This window comes from Pholis gunnellus (assembly GCF_910591455.1).
Source record: "Pholis gunnellus genome assembly, chromosome: 3".
In the NCBI taxonomy this organism is placed as follows: domain Eukaryota; kingdom Metazoa; phylum Chordata; class Actinopteri; order Perciformes; family Pholidae; genus Pholis; species Pholis gunnellus.
Window position 1 is genome coordinate 12976247 of NC_136529.1, and position 17250 is coordinate 12993496.

The 17250-nt window shown below is 41.7% G+C and overlaps 1 protein-coding gene across 1 annotated transcript in view; it reads right to left on the reverse strand.

Annotated features, from left to right (window-relative positions):
• LOC306694099 (semaphorin-3F-like) overlaps positions 1 to 17250 on the reverse strand; it is a 48914-nt gene that overhangs the window by 3837 nt on the left and 27827 nt on the right. The window contains exons 3-14 of the mRNA XM_079156816.1: positions 16834 to 16994; positions 16685 to 16747; positions 14277 to 14396; positions 12758 to 12847; positions 11535 to 11628; positions 10140 to 10259; positions 8390 to 8529; positions 7038 to 7152; positions 1731 to 1800; positions 777 to 921; positions 405 to 627; positions 49 to 137 (exon numbers count right to left, since the gene is read on the reverse strand). Coding sequence (XP_079012942.1) covers positions 49 to 137; positions 405 to 627; positions 777 to 921; positions 1731 to 1800; positions 7038 to 7152; positions 8390 to 8529; positions 10140 to 10259; positions 11535 to 11628; positions 12758 to 12847; positions 14277 to 14396; positions 16685 to 16747; positions 16834 to 16994 — 1430 coding nt within the window. The remainder of the gene's footprint in view (positions 1 to 48; positions 138 to 404; positions 628 to 776; positions 922 to 1730; positions 1801 to 7037; positions 7153 to 8389; positions 8530 to 10139; positions 10260 to 11534; positions 11629 to 12757; positions 12848 to 14276; positions 14397 to 16684; positions 16748 to 16833; positions 16995 to 17250) is intronic.

Sequence of the window (17250 nt, forward strand, 5' to 3'; positions counted from 1 at the left end):
CGAGGACGGAGAGAGAAGAAGTAAATAGAATATGTTCAGAAGACTGACCTTGAAGACTTCTACTTCCTCTAAGACCAACTCCTCTGTCTGTAAGTCGTCTCTAGGCAGGACAATCACCTTCTGGACTGTCCCCCGATCTGTAAAACATGATAGAAGCTCAACTGCAGCCCTGTTGATGTTTTGAGCCTTAGCTTAGGTTGCACTCATTTCATCCATCTACATAGATGTCCGTTTAACAGAAAACTGGTTTGAAAACTCCCTAAATTTAATCTATGATTAAAAAGCAAAGCAGGTTTGTGCTGCTTATGTGTGAACCTGCCAGACAGAGTTACTGAACTTAAAACGGACTATTAGATGACTGGACAATCAGCACATAATGTCAATTAAGGGCTTAGATCACCGACCTGTGCCCAGGAAGAGCACTTCGTAGCTCCCATCAGCAGCTGTCACTTGGTCCACTGCAATTGTGGTGAACTCATAGTCCACGTTGTTTCTGACCACCAGGGGGCGCTTGTGCACCGGGTATACAGCATTGTGCATGGTGGGGTGGTTTCTCATGAAGTTGATTACCTCGTCTGGGTAATCCTTTGTGGATTTCATGTTGGGGGTGAAAGTGCCTCCAGGACACTGTTGATGAAAAAAAAGTAGGACTGTGAACCCTGCAATTTACCAAATTCCTTATGCAGTAAAAACTTCTTATAAAAGGATGACACACAATTTAGTGTTTAATGGGAGGAGGCATGTGTATTCATGATTGTTTACTGTTTGTAACTCACAGTGCCAGGTCGTGGGTAAGGGATCTTCCCAGTGTACGCCACCCACTGGTAGTTGGGCCCCTCCTTGTGGGCAAAAGGCCCGTTGAAGACCATACGGATGTCAGCCATGGAGTAGACGCACACTGCCGAGCCTTTGAACACAGCTCTGGGAGGAGGGCAGGAGAAAAGAGGGTGAACACACAGAGAAAGCGGCTAGAGGGATACAGATAAACTCACTCCCTGAGATAATTACTACGGGGTGCTCTCTGCGGCTGGTAGAATCTACTTCCTTCCCACGTACTCTGGCCTCTTACAGAAACGAAATGAAACATAATGACGCACAAACACTCTTAAACCGACTCAACTAGAGTCAAGCTGTCTGACACACTGACATACAAACTCCCACATACTGCAGTGAATCGCCAGAGCTCAGGCTGCTGCTGCTGTGTGGTGGGTGTACCATGTTTGTAACTCCTGTCATGGGGATCTATCATTAGCGCTGCATGTGTTTTTATCAGCTGGGTTTAAACGTGCCTGATGCCTGAGGGGAGAATGGAACAATAACAGTATTTGTTTCTCAAATACATTAATCAAGACATGTTTGTTATGACTCGGTGCGCTCCTCTCCCTGCCTGAGCGCAGACAGAATCTCAATTTATGTCTGGTTGGGTTTCCTTGAATTTTAATGCTGTGTGTTGAATGACAACTTGCTATCAAGCCTGACCTACGAGGAACTTTGGGCTCACGCAGTCTCTCAGACGAGCGCGACTCCCTCTGGGCTCCAGACTCACAGGCTTTGTCTTTGTAGCCTGAATCTGACAGGCCATACGCAACACAGCATTTCAATATCAGAGGGAGCGCTGACAACTTCAGGCTGACTGAAAATGAACAAAAACCGCAGGAGGAAACCAAAATACACTTTCCCTCCAAACTGCATGAAAGTTAGAGAGTTTGAGAGAGCCGTCAGTCACTCACCCTGAAACTGAGAAGACGCCATAGATGACAGGATTTTTGGTGTCTTGAGTTGGCTGGATATACACATCCCCTAAAAGATAAAGACATCATTTATAGTAATTAGTCACAGTCACAACCATGAAAAGCAGCGGTGAAAGTAAAAAGTAAAAGCCCTGCATTCAAAATTGTACTTAAATAATCTTTAAGATTCTCATTTAAATAAACAAATGAGGTAACACAATGGTGATTGAGCCTGTGGTGCACTGGGGAAAGACACTGGGTGTCTGTGGCAACAAGCGGTGTTTGTGATGCGTTTCCCATCACGCAGCAGTGGGTGGTCGGCAAGACACCGTTTGGATCTCATAGATCTGACGTCTAAAAAACCCATCTTGCAATTAACGCTTATCGCCATAGGTGCTGCCAAAGAGATCTTCAAGGTTGTTACTTTAAGTAAAAGTACAGAATTATTATTAGCAAAAAGGTACTTTTGCTGAAGTATCAAAAGTAAAACTACTCTTTGTGCCTGTGACGCACACGTTACTATATCTGGCATTGTTAGATTGTGGATACTGATGAATCAGTGCAGTTGTTGGTAGATATTTGTAGCTACATTTAATTACTTTACTGTTGGGTGTTTTAGTCCAGTGGTTCCCAACCCAGAGGTCAGTCTCCCACCAAACGGCCATAAGATAAATCTGAAGGGTTGTGAGATGAAAACAGCTAAAATGTAGGAAAAAAAAGAAGAAAAGAAAGAAATTCAGCTACAAAAACGGCTACATATTTTGGCCCCTTTGCTGTTTTTGTGAAATATTGGATAATTTGACCTCTTTTGGGCCTCAAACTATTATTCAAATAAAACTGACATTTAAAGGGGAAATCACTCTCTCATACAAGCCTGAGACATATTGCAAGGAGCCACAGCCAAGAGAGCAGCTGCTTTAATTTCTAACCATGCATTGTATTAAACAAGCTTTTCACATGTTATTGTTTGTAAAATCAAAAGAATAGTAATAAACACAATGTCCCTCTGAAATGTAGTGAAGTATAAGTTTATTAAATTAAATGAATTAAGTAAATATTAGGGTCTGTGTCTTGTGTCATATCATCCCAAGGCTTAATTCCACTTGGTTCCAATCCAAAATAATTGTAATTGTAATATATGGACACTTTTTGCTTCCTAGGAGTGGGAGGCAAAGGGAGACCTCATGAATTGCGGTTACGAGAGCCTCAATGAGATCCTGAATCCAAACTCTTCCAAAGCTTAAACTACAGTTCTTGAGTCTCAGCGGGGAATACAAGTGAAATAGAGATCTCTGGTGAAACATGACTTTAATAGGAGCCATATGCATCCAGTGACTGCGGGGGTGAGGCTGTTGTGAACCCTGCGTATCCTCTTGATGGCTTAATGAGAGAAAAGTGCAAGGAAAAACAGTATAGAAGAAAACCGGAATACATTTAAAGTAGACAGGTTGAGTAGAATAACACTTCATCTGCAGTTGAACACACAAGTCCACTTAATGCTGTGCATCAATTGGAAACTAGTGGAACGGTTTAAAATTGCCTTGAAAAGAGAAGGACAACAATAACCTATTGTCAAAAGTATTTAGAAAACACCAATTACAGTTAAGAGGCATGAAATCCCATCCTCTGTTTTACAACCTGAGATCTTTTTCATTGTTATCCATTAAACTAGAGGCAAGACATTAATCTGAGACATTAATCTGCCACTCCTCAGTAGAGCCGTCCACTCAGATGCATCTCTCAAATATCCCCTGAATCAACTTGAGAAGCATCAAGTGAAAGAACAAAATGTTAAGCCACAATTCTGCATGTAGAATTGAGGGTGAAATGTGACAACACAGGATTTGATCCTTATGGCCTTTGCTTTATCGAATGTACACAAAACAAACAAGCTTAAATTCACATGACTTGTGTAAAAACAACATTTCTGAATGTGCAAAGTTGCAAAATCAAACTCTTTTGATCATGAGTTTGAAATAATTTCAGAAAAAGACCTCCTTACATGCCAAGGTATGAACATGGCAGGTAATGGCTGCACACTAAAGCAGAAATTTATTTTTGGCAGACAAAGAAGAAATTCATAACCCATCTGACGCCAGTTTTACAGACCTCTTGGCTGCAGGACGAGCACATTGAAAAAGAAAAGAAATAAATCAGCAGAGAACTAGAACAAGTTGCGTCATTGCAACTTTAGTTTCTGATGTGTCAGATCAGAAACAGTCTTTGAGACGCTCTCAACATCACATTAGCAGAGAAACATCTCTGGTTGCTTTAAAGTTTGCATTTTTAAAGTAGAAACAAGAGAAAGTGTACTCAGTTCATCTTCCATCCCGTGAATATTCCATGTCAAATCACTACAGATAGTGTATCATTACCCAATCTTAAGGATGTGCTCCTAGAATATGTTGGTGAAATGTCCACTAAGAAAAATTACAGAGAAAACTGAAACAGAAAGGACCTATGTCTTCATATAGAGAATAAAAGGGTTTTGGGGATTTGTGGACTATAGTGAAACATAACTCAGTGAAAAAACAATGTTTCCCGTCACAATTAAATCTCAGAAAAGGCAATAAAACTTTATCACCCACACATTTATTCTCATTTTTGTCTGGCAGATATTTTCATCTCTCTAGCGTCTTCTTGTCTTAACCCCTGTCTTTATATTCCTCCTATCCCTCGGTACAACACTGAATGCTTTCTCCTCTGTTAGCCCCGACTGTGCCTCACCATCTGAATCTACTCCACTCTCTCCCTCGAGTCTTCATACAACCACTCTGATGCCTCTGCTGGGCTCCATCAGGACCAGCAGGACTGGAGACAGAATACATTTCTACCAGACTGTCTGTGGTTGTGGGAAGACTGACCACAGAGCTGTGGGATGTTACACTGCACCTCAGGACTCACAATGACCTCACCACGAGTGCTCGTCTGCACTAAAACTACAACTGACCTGCTGTGCTGTGGATAGACGACTATAACAGCAGCAACGCTGCCAGAGGAGCTCTTTTCCGTCACTGACACCGAGTGCTCTTAATGCAGAACATACATTTTGCAACTCGCAAAGCCTCATCACAGCAGGAATAAGAGATGCTACTCCACATTTAACTCAAAACTGTGCAGGGTGCATAGTTAATGGGTGAATTATTTAATACTGCCACAATATATAGGCAAAATAGGAATAAAAGAATATATTCTTAAAAGGGTACTGTGTGTGTTGCTGACCGTCAGCTGTGATCTAAATGGTGTGTTCAAGTGCAACGTTTAAAGGGCTGAGTAAGAGATTGGGAGCATTTCTATGGCCTCGAAACGGCTCTAGATGCTAGAAGCCGGCCGCTCGCAGCTATTAGTGCAAATAACTGCAAAAGTAATGACTGCACTAACAGCGTGAGTGGGAACTGGAGGGCGACCTCTACACTTACTGCAACGATGCTGTCCGGGATGGACTGCATCATCAGCTGTAACTGCCGTATGTGAGCAGTGCATTATGAATTTTAAATTGCGTACTTCTAACTCAAAAGCTGTGTGATTGACTATGTATATGATCATATATGAGATAAGCTTTGGGCAAAGGATTTTTTTTGAAGACATTTTTGGTGACTTGAGGCAGTTTAAAGCATCATCCCGAGGGAAGCATTATAAATTGTGGGTACGATGGATTGGACAGAGCTTTCTTCTTGGTATTCAGTACATGCCTGCTGCTTAGCAGCATCTGTCGTTTTCCCTTTAATTTTAATGGCCGTACCACGCGACCATGTTAAAAGACACTGTGTATTCCACAAGATTCTTGTCCACCATTTCAAGAATATTCTGGGAGGTGTTACCTCCGTTTTGCTTTTGTTTTTTAAATTGTGTTTGTTTTTTTGTAAAAAGTACGGTGGTTAACGATACAAGCTCTACCTTGTAGCAGTGGTTAGCATTTGCCCCACAGCAAGGGAGCATTTAGTGTCACAAAACTATATTACATGACTAAACGTTATTCTATTTCGTACAAAAATGTTTAATGACAAATTTCGCAGACAAGTGCATTACATTGTAGTCATTCCAAATTCTTTTTTGCCATTACGGGCCATGAGATGTATTCAGTGGCACTTATAGTACTTCATTTCATTAAAAAGCTGCCTTACAGGACTTGAAACTTGATTGAGCATTATCCATTAGAGTTTAACTTGAATCTATCTCTTCAGCAGGATTTAGGAGAAGTGAGGTGCCGGTAAGTAAATTCAAGCTCGAAGTTGAAATCACAATGAATTCAGTCTTTCCATCATTTAATATTGTGTAGTGAGCACGTTTTCTACTAAAACTGAGCAAAAACCAGTGGAAAGTAGTGAAAGATTTACTGCTCACACCACCAGTCATAATTTCAAGGATACTACAAATCCCTCGTTAATCCCATCAGTCATGTGAATGACGGACAGGCCGGGATGATCCATGGGGGGGGGGTGGGACTGACGCCAGCTGCTTACTACTGTGATTACTCTGTATGCGTGTGTGTATTTTGTACTTTGTTTTTTTTATTTCTTTAAATACAAATTCTCTGCAAAACATGTGGATGGTGCTCGAAAGCAGTGCGATCACAGTCTTACAGCAAGGATGTTACCTTTCAGGATGTTACCTACTGGAGCCATGCTGGCGTGCAAAGGAGGATACATGTCAAGCTTAACATGTATGAGTCAGTGATACCTTAATCTAAAGCTGCAGCTTCCATGGGATTCTTCCCAGCATTGCTGTACATAAGCAGACACATGCTGCAGTAAACGCTAGTTTGCCGGGTGTGAGTCCTTCCAGTACAGCGAGCCGTTGTTTCACACACACACACACTGTAGCAAAATCTGAGTAGACGCTAATGCTGAAGGCCTTAAAACTGTAACATCATGGTGAAAGTATGCAAAGCAACGGGAGGGTAAAATGTGAAGGGAACTCTGTAAATGAGAAAGTTGTTGATACTGAGTCTGTCAACGAGAGGTCCATCTGGAGCCCCCTCGTTTTGAATTGTAGTTACACGGTCACGTAAGAATTCCCACTTTCCATCTGCCACGTATTCATTACGTGCTTCACACCGACTCTAAGCAGATGCATATGTTCCCTGATTTGTGGAATATGATCCCTAAAAAAATATTTTAGATATTTGGTTTTGAAGTTAATATTTAGATCACAAACGTTGACTAAATGATCAACAGATGGTGGACAGAGGACACACCTGTTATGGGGATCGGGTGAATAAATGTCGAGAGATAAAAGAAAGCGCCATAGATCCTCTGAATGGGTCAGTGATGGAGGGAGACTCTTAAACAGAAAATATTAACTCACTTAGTTCATCAAAGTGTGTCTCAACGCCGTCAGCTCCAGGCACAGAGCAAATGAGTCGAGCTTTCAGAAACGTGCTCCACTTGTTGACCAGACAGCAGTGTCCACCGTCATCATTCTGTAGGGAAAAGACAGAAGTCATCCAACCACCTCCGTGGAAAGAGACTGACCAACGTCTGACTAACAGCTGCTTGAAAAAACCTTCCACACTAACTGCACTGGGTCTGTTGTTATTGGGCCTGTATGAATAAAGATCAGCTCTGTGTTTCAGCTTGGCCCATCTGCACAGGAGTCAGCCAACTTCTGCTGCTGAGGTGGAGATTCAGAGCCCTGGGAAACTTATGGGCTGGGACTCAACACATCTTATGGAGTCCAAAGGATTTACAAAGCTGGAAGAAATACATTTGGTGTATTTTTTCTATCTACTGTAAGAATCCTGTTCCTAAAGTTTATTGTGGTAAAAGGGTTACATGTTTTAATATCTTCCAGAGACAGATATAAATGTTTATTATTATTAGGGTAGCAATGTCGGTCTGTCGGTGCACCACATTGGCACAGACTATTACTGCATGGATTACCATGACATGTTGAACGCACATACATGGTGGTCAGAGGATGAAACCTACTCAGTGATCCCTCTGACTTTTCTTCTAACACCACCAGCAGGTTGACATATGTGGTATGTAGTTAAATACCTTGACAGCTGTCAGGTGGATGGGCATGAAATTGCCACCAGCCGGTCAGGCTTTTCACTCGGTCAGTAAAATATCTCCACATCTCCTTTACAGATTGGCCCCAAATGTTGTACAGATTTTCACGGTTCTCAGTCTAAGTCCTCGTATTGACTTTGGTGATCCACTGAAGTTTCCTCTAGCTCACCATGACCTTTTCGTACGTTGGTACAGATATTCATAGACCCCAAAGGACGAATCATAAAAAATTGCCCAATACTTCCTAAGTTTTGGACACAGTGTCATTATTTGTCCAAAACAACACTCTGGGTCAAAGCACTACATCGCTGAGTGAACCCAGTTCTAGCTTTCTATGGATGTATATGAGTGCATACAGATGTGGACTCAAGTAAACTCTGCCGCTCAAACATTTCGTGCTGAGGAAAAAAATAAATAACAACACTTTCCAAACTTAGCTGTTGAGGCAAACAGCAAAGATTGTCTAACTGGTATTTTGTTACCGTTTCGTGCTCAGCAATTACAGACGATCGTGGGGAACTGTCTTTATGGGCCTCTAAGAGACTTTGAAACAGGCATCGGACTATAAATAACCATTACGGAGACATATAAACCTTTCAGTTGTGATGATCAACATGAGGTTTGCCGACTGGTGTGATAACTCACCAGGCAGATCCGCCCTATCCTGGACTGGGTCATTGGACTCTGGCCCATTTCAGAGGATTTCTCGCGGAAGAAGTAGTACAGCTTGTCATCGTTCTTCTCAGCGCTGTCTGGGATGAGGTGTGCGTGGACGAATGTGGGATCTGTAGAAAAGAAAGAAGAGATACAGAAAAATTAAGAAAAGGAAAGAAACAACAACCAGCTATTATGTGATGATCCCCAGGTGAGGCTTTAGTGTGAATGCAATATTTTGAGTGTCAACCAATTAAATAAATCAAAGTTGTGCATATCAACCTCCGCCTTTGTCCTATTTTATTTATCCTTTAAAAAAAAGCATAGATTCACATTTTTGAAGTCTGTCTTAAACATGTACATAAGTACATATATAGAGATATAGAGATCCATCTACATGCTTCCAGTGTCACTTATGGGGGCTCTTGTTCAGTGAAAAAAATCGTTCTTAAGTTTAGCTGACGCTATTATGAAGCTTTAGCCGTCTGAGTGGGACAAATAAAATTGACATCCTCCAAGTCTGTTTAGTTTTAAACTCCCACTTTGTTTTCCTGAACAGTTTTTCCTCGCCGTGCTACGGTAGGGGGACTGTAACAGGGAACCTTTAACAAAAAAACAAACCAAATTTGTAAGATATTACCTGCTTAATCTGAGTAATTTATTGGTTTAAACTGTGATATGAATGTTTAAACATAATTAGGTCTGTGCATTATGGTCTATTACTCAAATTGATGGCCAGCATTAACAGGAGAAATGATTATAGCCAGCCAAAAATGGTTTTAAAAAAGACAAAAGAATGTGAACCTAATCCTTTAAGAGTCTGTGAAAGCAGTAGACCCTTAAGAAACACACTTTGAAATGGTCAAGAACTTTAAGTCATATCCATGAAAACAAGTGAGGTTTTAAGTCCTGTTTCATGGGGCCAAACACCCTCACTAACTTGACCTCAATACTGCTGTAACCTAAATAATATTAGCCTGGAGCCAAGAATAGCACTAAAACTGTCCTGAACCCACCCTTTTATTTCTTCCTAGTGACAATGCTTAATATGGCATCACAGTACGCTCCCACTGGCTGGCTTAGTGGGTCACCGCTGGGTGCCCCTCCTCACTGTGACATGACCAGGGTCCCAAATGGGGACAAACAAAAACCAGGAGAGGGGATAACCAGGAACCGTGTATTGGGGGAGGGGGAAACATCCGAGGGATTCCGCATGGCTGATTAGCAGGACTCAGGTGTCCCGATTCAGTGTGCCACTACCAGGGGACTGTTGTCAGGGCAACAGGGTCAGAGGAAAATCTGGAAGCCAGAAAACCGGGGGAGGCCGTGATTGATTTGGCAACATCAACCGAAAAGCTCCCTAACAGCATTTACAACGCTGGGACAAACACGTTCGGAGAGCAGAGGCTACTCTGAATTATTATTGACATTCAGTAATCTGCCTCTGCTGCTACACTACTGACCTTGTGGTCAAGCTCCGCAGGCATGCGGTCGACAATTAGCGTAGTGCATTTCATGCTTCGAGTCAAATGCTCATGTGGAGCAGGGTGAAAAGATCAACAATCTCAATCTAGGGACAGGACGATATGTAGGGCAGTGTTGAAGCTACATACAGGAAGTTGCGAGAATCATTACAGCAGTGTTACTTCAAGAGCAGAGGAATAAATTAGAAACAGTCTGGAAAGAGATGAGTGAAAGAAATGATGCTGGCTGCAGAACAGGCCGTGAGTTGAGACATTACCGTTTAACCATCTGGAGTTGTACTGATCAGTCCTCATGGCTGTCTGCTTCCCCAGTGTACGGAAGATTGCGGAGTCTGTTCCCATGAAATCAATGTAGACTCCCGAATACAGCTCTCCATCTGTCAGTCACAGAGGAAGAAGGAAGGTTGTTGCAGAGGTGAAGCCACAAAAGGGTGAAAAATGTTCAGGTTTCAGTAACGAACATGTTGTCATCCACCTCTCATTGAAACTTAATTAAACAGGTGTATCAACCCCTCCAGGTTTCATCAAAATCAGACTGGCGGCACGGACAGCAGCTGTGGCCATTCAGAGTTAAGATGACTTTACTCTGCATGATAATTATAATTTCTTTAAAAACAACAGCACACTGCAAAGATATACCAGACTTAAAATCTCATCAAACCCAGTCCACTAGTGTCAGAAGTGTCACGTCTGGGTTGAAAATGTTGACCTCTCAATTATATCGCAATGACACTCATTAGGCCAATCAGTGAAACTCCAAAGGACAGCTGGATTTACACAATTTCATCATGGTTGACATCAGACTTGATAGGTCATAGGTGGTAAGAAAAGTAGTACGTGTTAAAATGCCTAAACCACGGGAACTCCAGCTTCCTCTGTTGTCCTCAGTGTGGTATGTTTCTGCCCTGCCAGCTGTGCAGGACAGCCTGTAGCTCATTTTCTTGGTGTTACAGTTTTGTTCAGGTCAGCTGGAATTAAGCTGACATAGCGAGGTCTCTCTCTTTTTATCCTTCACTCTTGACACACCCGCAAGCAGGGCAGGAGGTCACAGATAAACTGCCATGTCTGACCACCTGTAAGCTGCTGACAACAAAAGACCACCCAACCCCCATGAGGTCACACACGTCAGCCCGACCGTGAACACATTGATGAAACTATAACTGTACTAGAGCGGAAATGATCGGCACAAAATGCCCAAAATTCTCTGGTTGCAACTTTCTAAATGTGAGGATTTGCCCATTTTCTCTCTCTCATATGATTGTAAAGGGACTGTCTTTGGGTTTTTGACAGTTGGTCGGACAAAAAGCAAAAACAAAAAATCCTACTGGGCTTTTTCTTTTTACACAATTAATTTTCCTTTCATATACACAACAATTAAATGATTGTTGGAGAAAATAACGGGCAGATTAATTGATAATAAAATGAGATGCTGCCCCAAACGGTTCATTGGTGCAGAAACTTCACCCATAACCAGAGTGTATTACCTTATGGGCAGCTCCTGTAACAACCAACTGAGATTGTCTTTACGTAAATACTTACACAGCGTACACAGACTAAAACAAAAGACACATTAAGGAACTTTTTCCACGCATTACTATTTAAAGATACCTGTACATGTTGTATGAGAGGAAAAAAAACAAGCAGGGACTTACTGATCAAAGCAGAAACGCTGTTCAGTTTGGGGTCATAAGGACATTTTCCTTTCCCAGAATCCACTTTACCAGGTTCAAGTCGGAAGATATATTCCTATAAGACAGTAAAGAATTAGTTAAAACATAATAAATAATTTTCTTGTTTTCCTTTCTTATTTGATAAAAGATTTATTGTGTTCAAGGAATCATTGGTGTGTGTTTGTGGGGGAAGGTTATTCTTTGAATGCAGGATGTACAAGGCACTTTGAAGTATACTTGGATGTTAAAAGCAGTTTTAAACAAACTCTCACTGCAATATTGGATCTGCTGAGGGGAACAAAAAGCCAGTTATCTGTGAGATGGGGAGGTGGAGGAAAATGCTGAGAGTAATCCAAAACTCATCCACCATGCGTCTGATGTTAGTGGCTCAAACAAGAATTAATTATTCCACAGTGCAAGAGGACATCTTGAACATCTGTGTCAACACTGGGTATGTGTCTACATGGAGTTTTGTCAGCTACTTTAAAGCTGGCCAATGATGTCGGACAGGTAGGAAATATGTAAGGGAAAGCAGAATAATGTCAAAGCTGTGTTATTTTTTTCCCGTTCTTGGACACATTTTTTCAATAAAAGAAAAAAACAATGTGTGTGAATGAAAACCATCATTTGGAAAAAAAACAAATTAACGGTTTCAGCCAATAACAGTTATTTTATTATAGGTACTATCTGCAGCATTAAAGCCTCCAAATCTTAATTTGTTTCTGGTGCAAAACAAGCATCATTAAAAGTCAATGTTTGGGAAAAAATATCCCTATGTTATAATCTATCAAGATTTCAATACTGTTGCTAAAAGCACAGACAAAAACAAATGAATATTTCATGTGAAAAAACTAAATAGTCCCGACATGGGGAGAGAATGATGCATTCATCTTGGATCCCATCACTCATAGTAAAAATATCTGATGGAAAAAACTGCATTAGCACGAGAATAGTAACCTTACAAAGCATTGTTTTGTGTTGAGTACTGTTGGAGGGAAGCAATTTTTTGCAAAAAAATATTTAGTCACATTAATATTTTGAAAGGTTTTTGGAGATTCAGCATGATGTTTTTATGGTGTCAAGATGTCTGACAACCAGTTACTTTTTGGATAGCTGTGCTTTCTCTACTACTCCAACTGAGACTGAAAAAGTACTCCAGGTGGGCACCAAACTTAAGAGCCTTTACAAATCTCCCTTCAGCCCACCTTAGCCTCCAAAGGCTCTGACGTAGTGCTGTAGTCTGCTGCCCGACTTGTTCTCCCTCCAGATTGGGCTGCCTGTAGGTAGTGGGACCCCTAAAAACAGAGACATGGCACAGTGGGCCATCTCATTACGACATTCGACAGCCCAGAACAAAGTGTATTTAACTTGATGATGACCAGGACATAAACAAAAGACGGAAATAGGAAAGTGCAAAAACGAAGGACCGGAAAAAACAAGTCGAATCGAAGAACTAAAAAAAAAATGAATAAATAAAGTGCTCGAAGTAGAGCGACGAGAGCCTGGTGGGTGACGTTCATCATTTAGTAACCATGTTGGATTAGAATCAGTGTCAAGCAAACACAGCTGCAAACTCCATGCATAAACCATGCAGCGCCAGGAAAGAAAAAAAGAAAATGCACCGAACTGAGACAAACAACTGAAAAAAATACATGACATTTAGCAGTATGTAAAGTGAAGGATAGAACAAATGAAAACATATATATATATATATATATATATGTATATATATATATATATATATATATGTATATATAACACATTACACTACTGAATCACAGCAGTCTCGTTTAGATTTTTCCCAAAATGTGTAACCCTGCAAAAAGGAGCTCTTAAACACCATAAAAAGCAGGACGATTAATGCATTTAAAGAAAAAGTTTGCAGTTGAGGAGAAAAGTTGAGTTAACTGAGGACAAAACATGTGTGAAGCCCTCCGTGTACTAAGCGGAAGAATCTTGGAACAATTGGTTTCTGTTTACATCTACACTTGTTATAGAAAATCTTTACAGTGTGAAGTAACATAGCATTTGGGCCTTAAGGGAGAAGCTGAATGACAAGAGGCTGGACTGACCTTTACATTGAAATCTGAACCCTCCATTTCAACAGTGAGACTAAACAGGCAGAGTGGTGAATGTAAGTGTATGGACTGTAGCCGGGCAGGCAGCTGCTGCAGCTCTGCATGGCCGCCGTGCTGGAGCGAGAGAGGGATGGAGGGAGGGTCGGAGGGGTGAGCTACAAGACTGATGATGGATGAGAGGCTTTATCAGTAATGATGGCCTTTCAGAAGCTCTCAGCGCAGATAGAACGACAGGTCACAGGCTCTGTTGTGTATAAAACAGGTGAGGAGGGGACTACACGGAAGGCTATTTGCTACAGATATTCTGTCAACATGCTATTCCCAGCGGTAAGAAAAGATTGGTTTCTCAACAATCTCTAAGCTGTGGCACTTAGGTATCTCACCAACAGCAATTTTGCAATAATAGAGTTCTAGATAGGACTGGCCATGAGCTTCTTTCTTTGAGTCTCTTAGACCGTGAAACAGCACAAATCGATGAAAAGTAAGAAGCAGAAAATGATGAAAGAGAAGCAGAGCCCGTGAAACCGAGGAGCGAGAGCAGAAGGAGATTCTCTGACCCGAGATTGATTGACAGATAGGTTCTTTTAAGAACCTGAGAGTGAAGGTCAAAATGTCTCCATGGCTGCTGGGCAGCGTCTTTGGTTACCTGTGACCTGCGTCCTCGGTCCACGTAGGTGCAGATGGGGTTGTACGCGCCTGTTCCACACACATACAGGTGGGTCCGGTTCCACGGCTCAATCAGACGGATAAAGTTTCCACATTCTCCCTGTTGGAGAGCAAAAACAGGATTAGAGATTTAGGTTAAAAACATTACTCTGCTCATGAAAATGCAATGGGAAAAAAAGGGTTACATAATACATAATGTCCCACTGATGGTTAATAACCTCTGTGCCTGGCTTAAAACCATCACATCTATCCTTATCCGCTGTTGGATGGCTTGTGTTTGGCAGCTCTTTTCTCTGGCTCTGTGTGTCGGCCTGGCCCAGGCTTCACATCAGACCACACTGTCGGGAGGGAAAAATGTTTCCATACAACATATAACAGTATGGCAGGCACCAAGAAAAGCAGTGCATCTCAGCTGTGAAGTGTTTTTGCAATGGGGACTGAGGGTAGAAGCAATTCAATGTTTTGTTAGACCAAACGAGACTTTTGAGTGAAAAATGCATTTTTTAGAAATCCAAAAATCCAATTACGCTTCCTGTTGTGAGCTTTTCAACATCTCACCACTGATGTGGTTTATTTCCATATTTAAATATCTAAGTGGTAAGTGAATTTAGTAGATGATAATTTTTCCTTTTAGGCTGCAGACAAAGAGCTGCTGCTGGTGAAAACAGCTCTGTGGTTTCGAGGTCTGCAGCTTTCTAATCTCTTATTTGTCCAACCAGCTGTCTGCCTTCCTGGTCTCAATCCACCCAAATCAAAACTCTCAACAGAAATGTACAGGCCGATGATATCTGCTTAGATTTGTCCGTCATTTAGCAACTAGTGACAGCTGGCGAAAAAGAAAGGATGTACCAAGCACAACAAAAAAGATTCTGTGCAGGATTGGGGATGAGCCATTTTGGCAGATCTTAGCAACACGACAGATGCACAAGTCAGAGGTTTGAGAGGATGGTTTTTTTTGTGTATGTGGGTTTACGGTTTACGCATGTGGGCCTGCGTGTATTATTCAGCGCACAGTTGTGCTCCCCCACAGAGAGCACAGTGGGGATGATTGCCTTTGACCTCCTGGCTGAACCGACATCCCCTCTGAATTGCTTTTGAATTGTCATCATCTGTCATTCCCTAAAGAGTGGGCCAGGATTGCCAAGATGTCTCCCGGTAGCCAATTGTATTTCTTATTTTAGTGATGAAATTTCAAACCCACCTCTAACACACACACACACAGGGCCAATACGACGTAGCCAGAGGCTGTGAGAGGCGCGGGTCACCAAACACGCATAAATGAACATTCCAGTTGGATAAACAGCCGCCTGCGCTCTCTACCAGCAGGGGAGAGCAGGGTTATTAGCCAGAGCCTCATCACCCTGTCGGTGCTCACCGCTCCTGCCAGTGCTCGCCCCTAACATGTGTGAGACGAGTGTTTCAAGGCAGGGGGGGGGGCAGAATGTGTGAATAAAATCAAAAGAAAAAGGATCTGGTTTTTATATGAATTTCAATGATGAGTTTCCATGTGGGGGCTGCACCGGCAGTGGCTGTGTTTGAACGTCTGAATCGTATTAACACTTCAGACAGGCCCGTACCTTCCAGTGGCTGCTTAATTTTGTCCGCCTGCCTGGACAACACAGGGTACAAATAATCACTGTGCAACAATGAAAATTAGATCACGTTAAAACATTAATTAGAAACGTCTATGACATGTACGAGATATGTAGGGAGGTGCATGTAATACGTTTTCGGCTCTCGAAGGAGACGACTGAATGTCACACGTTCCGAGTTCCTGCCAAAGCTTAATTGGTTGCAGCTGTATGCAATCAGTAATCAGGGATGAAGAGACAGTAAATAAGAGCTTCACAGCAAATCACACATTGAAAGGAGCTTTAAAATGTCCTCGACTGACCCCAGTGTCACATTCAAGTCATGCATGTCACTAACACGAAAACACACTTGTGATTTTAAACACCAGGGTATCACCAGATAAAATGATGTTAAATGTGCAGCAGGTCAAAGGGGACAATGGTTTACAGCTGTGCTTTTGTTGGTAGGAGGAACATTGGGGGGTCTGTAACTCTTACAGGTCTTAAGAGTTGATGAATTGCTTGTAAGGCTTGTATGAAAATCTACAAAATATTCAGGAGGTCACCTGCATGGGATTTTTATTTTATTTTTGGGCTAGTTCATTCATTGTTTAATCCATAGTAAAAAAAAGAAAAATATATATACTGTATATATAATAAATTTACAAGAAAATATTAAATCCATGTATTTTAGAAACAGGAACCTGGAAATGTTTGCTATTTTTGCTTAATAAGGACTGGAAAAAGGGTATTGACTGATTAATTGATAACTCAATTGTTTCAGCACTTGATTTGATCATACTATTTGAATACTTACATTGGTGTCTTTTCCTGACAGGACACATTCAGTCTTCCTTTGGGGAGGAACAGGCCAGTGGATCTGACAGGGAGAGATCAACAAGCTGGTTAGATATAAACCTGTGCAGAGCTAAGCCAGGATTATTCTTTATGTGGGACATTTCTTACTATGAGCGGCTCCTTGTTGATGTCGTGCAGGTCCAGAGAGAGGATATAATCTTTGCTGCCCACATACATGCGGTCATGGTCCTCATCCATGCGAAGAATCCGATAGTCAGTCGAGTTCAGCAAAAAGGAGAAGTGATGAGCTGTGCCGGTAGACTTTAACTCTGTAAAGAGACAGAAAGAATGGAGAAATAAATGTTTTTTTCCTTCAAGTTGTGCCTATAATACTGTAGTAGAAAACATACAATACATTTGGGAAACACAAACCCCAGACATGGCCACAAGAGAAGTGTGTAGGCTTTTTTCTTTGGCACAAAGACGCCCCTTTGGTTTGCCAAAGTTATTTCAGTCTTTCACTTAGAGGTGATCTTCTCTCCACTTCATTTACAAATCTAAACCACACACGCAGACACACACACA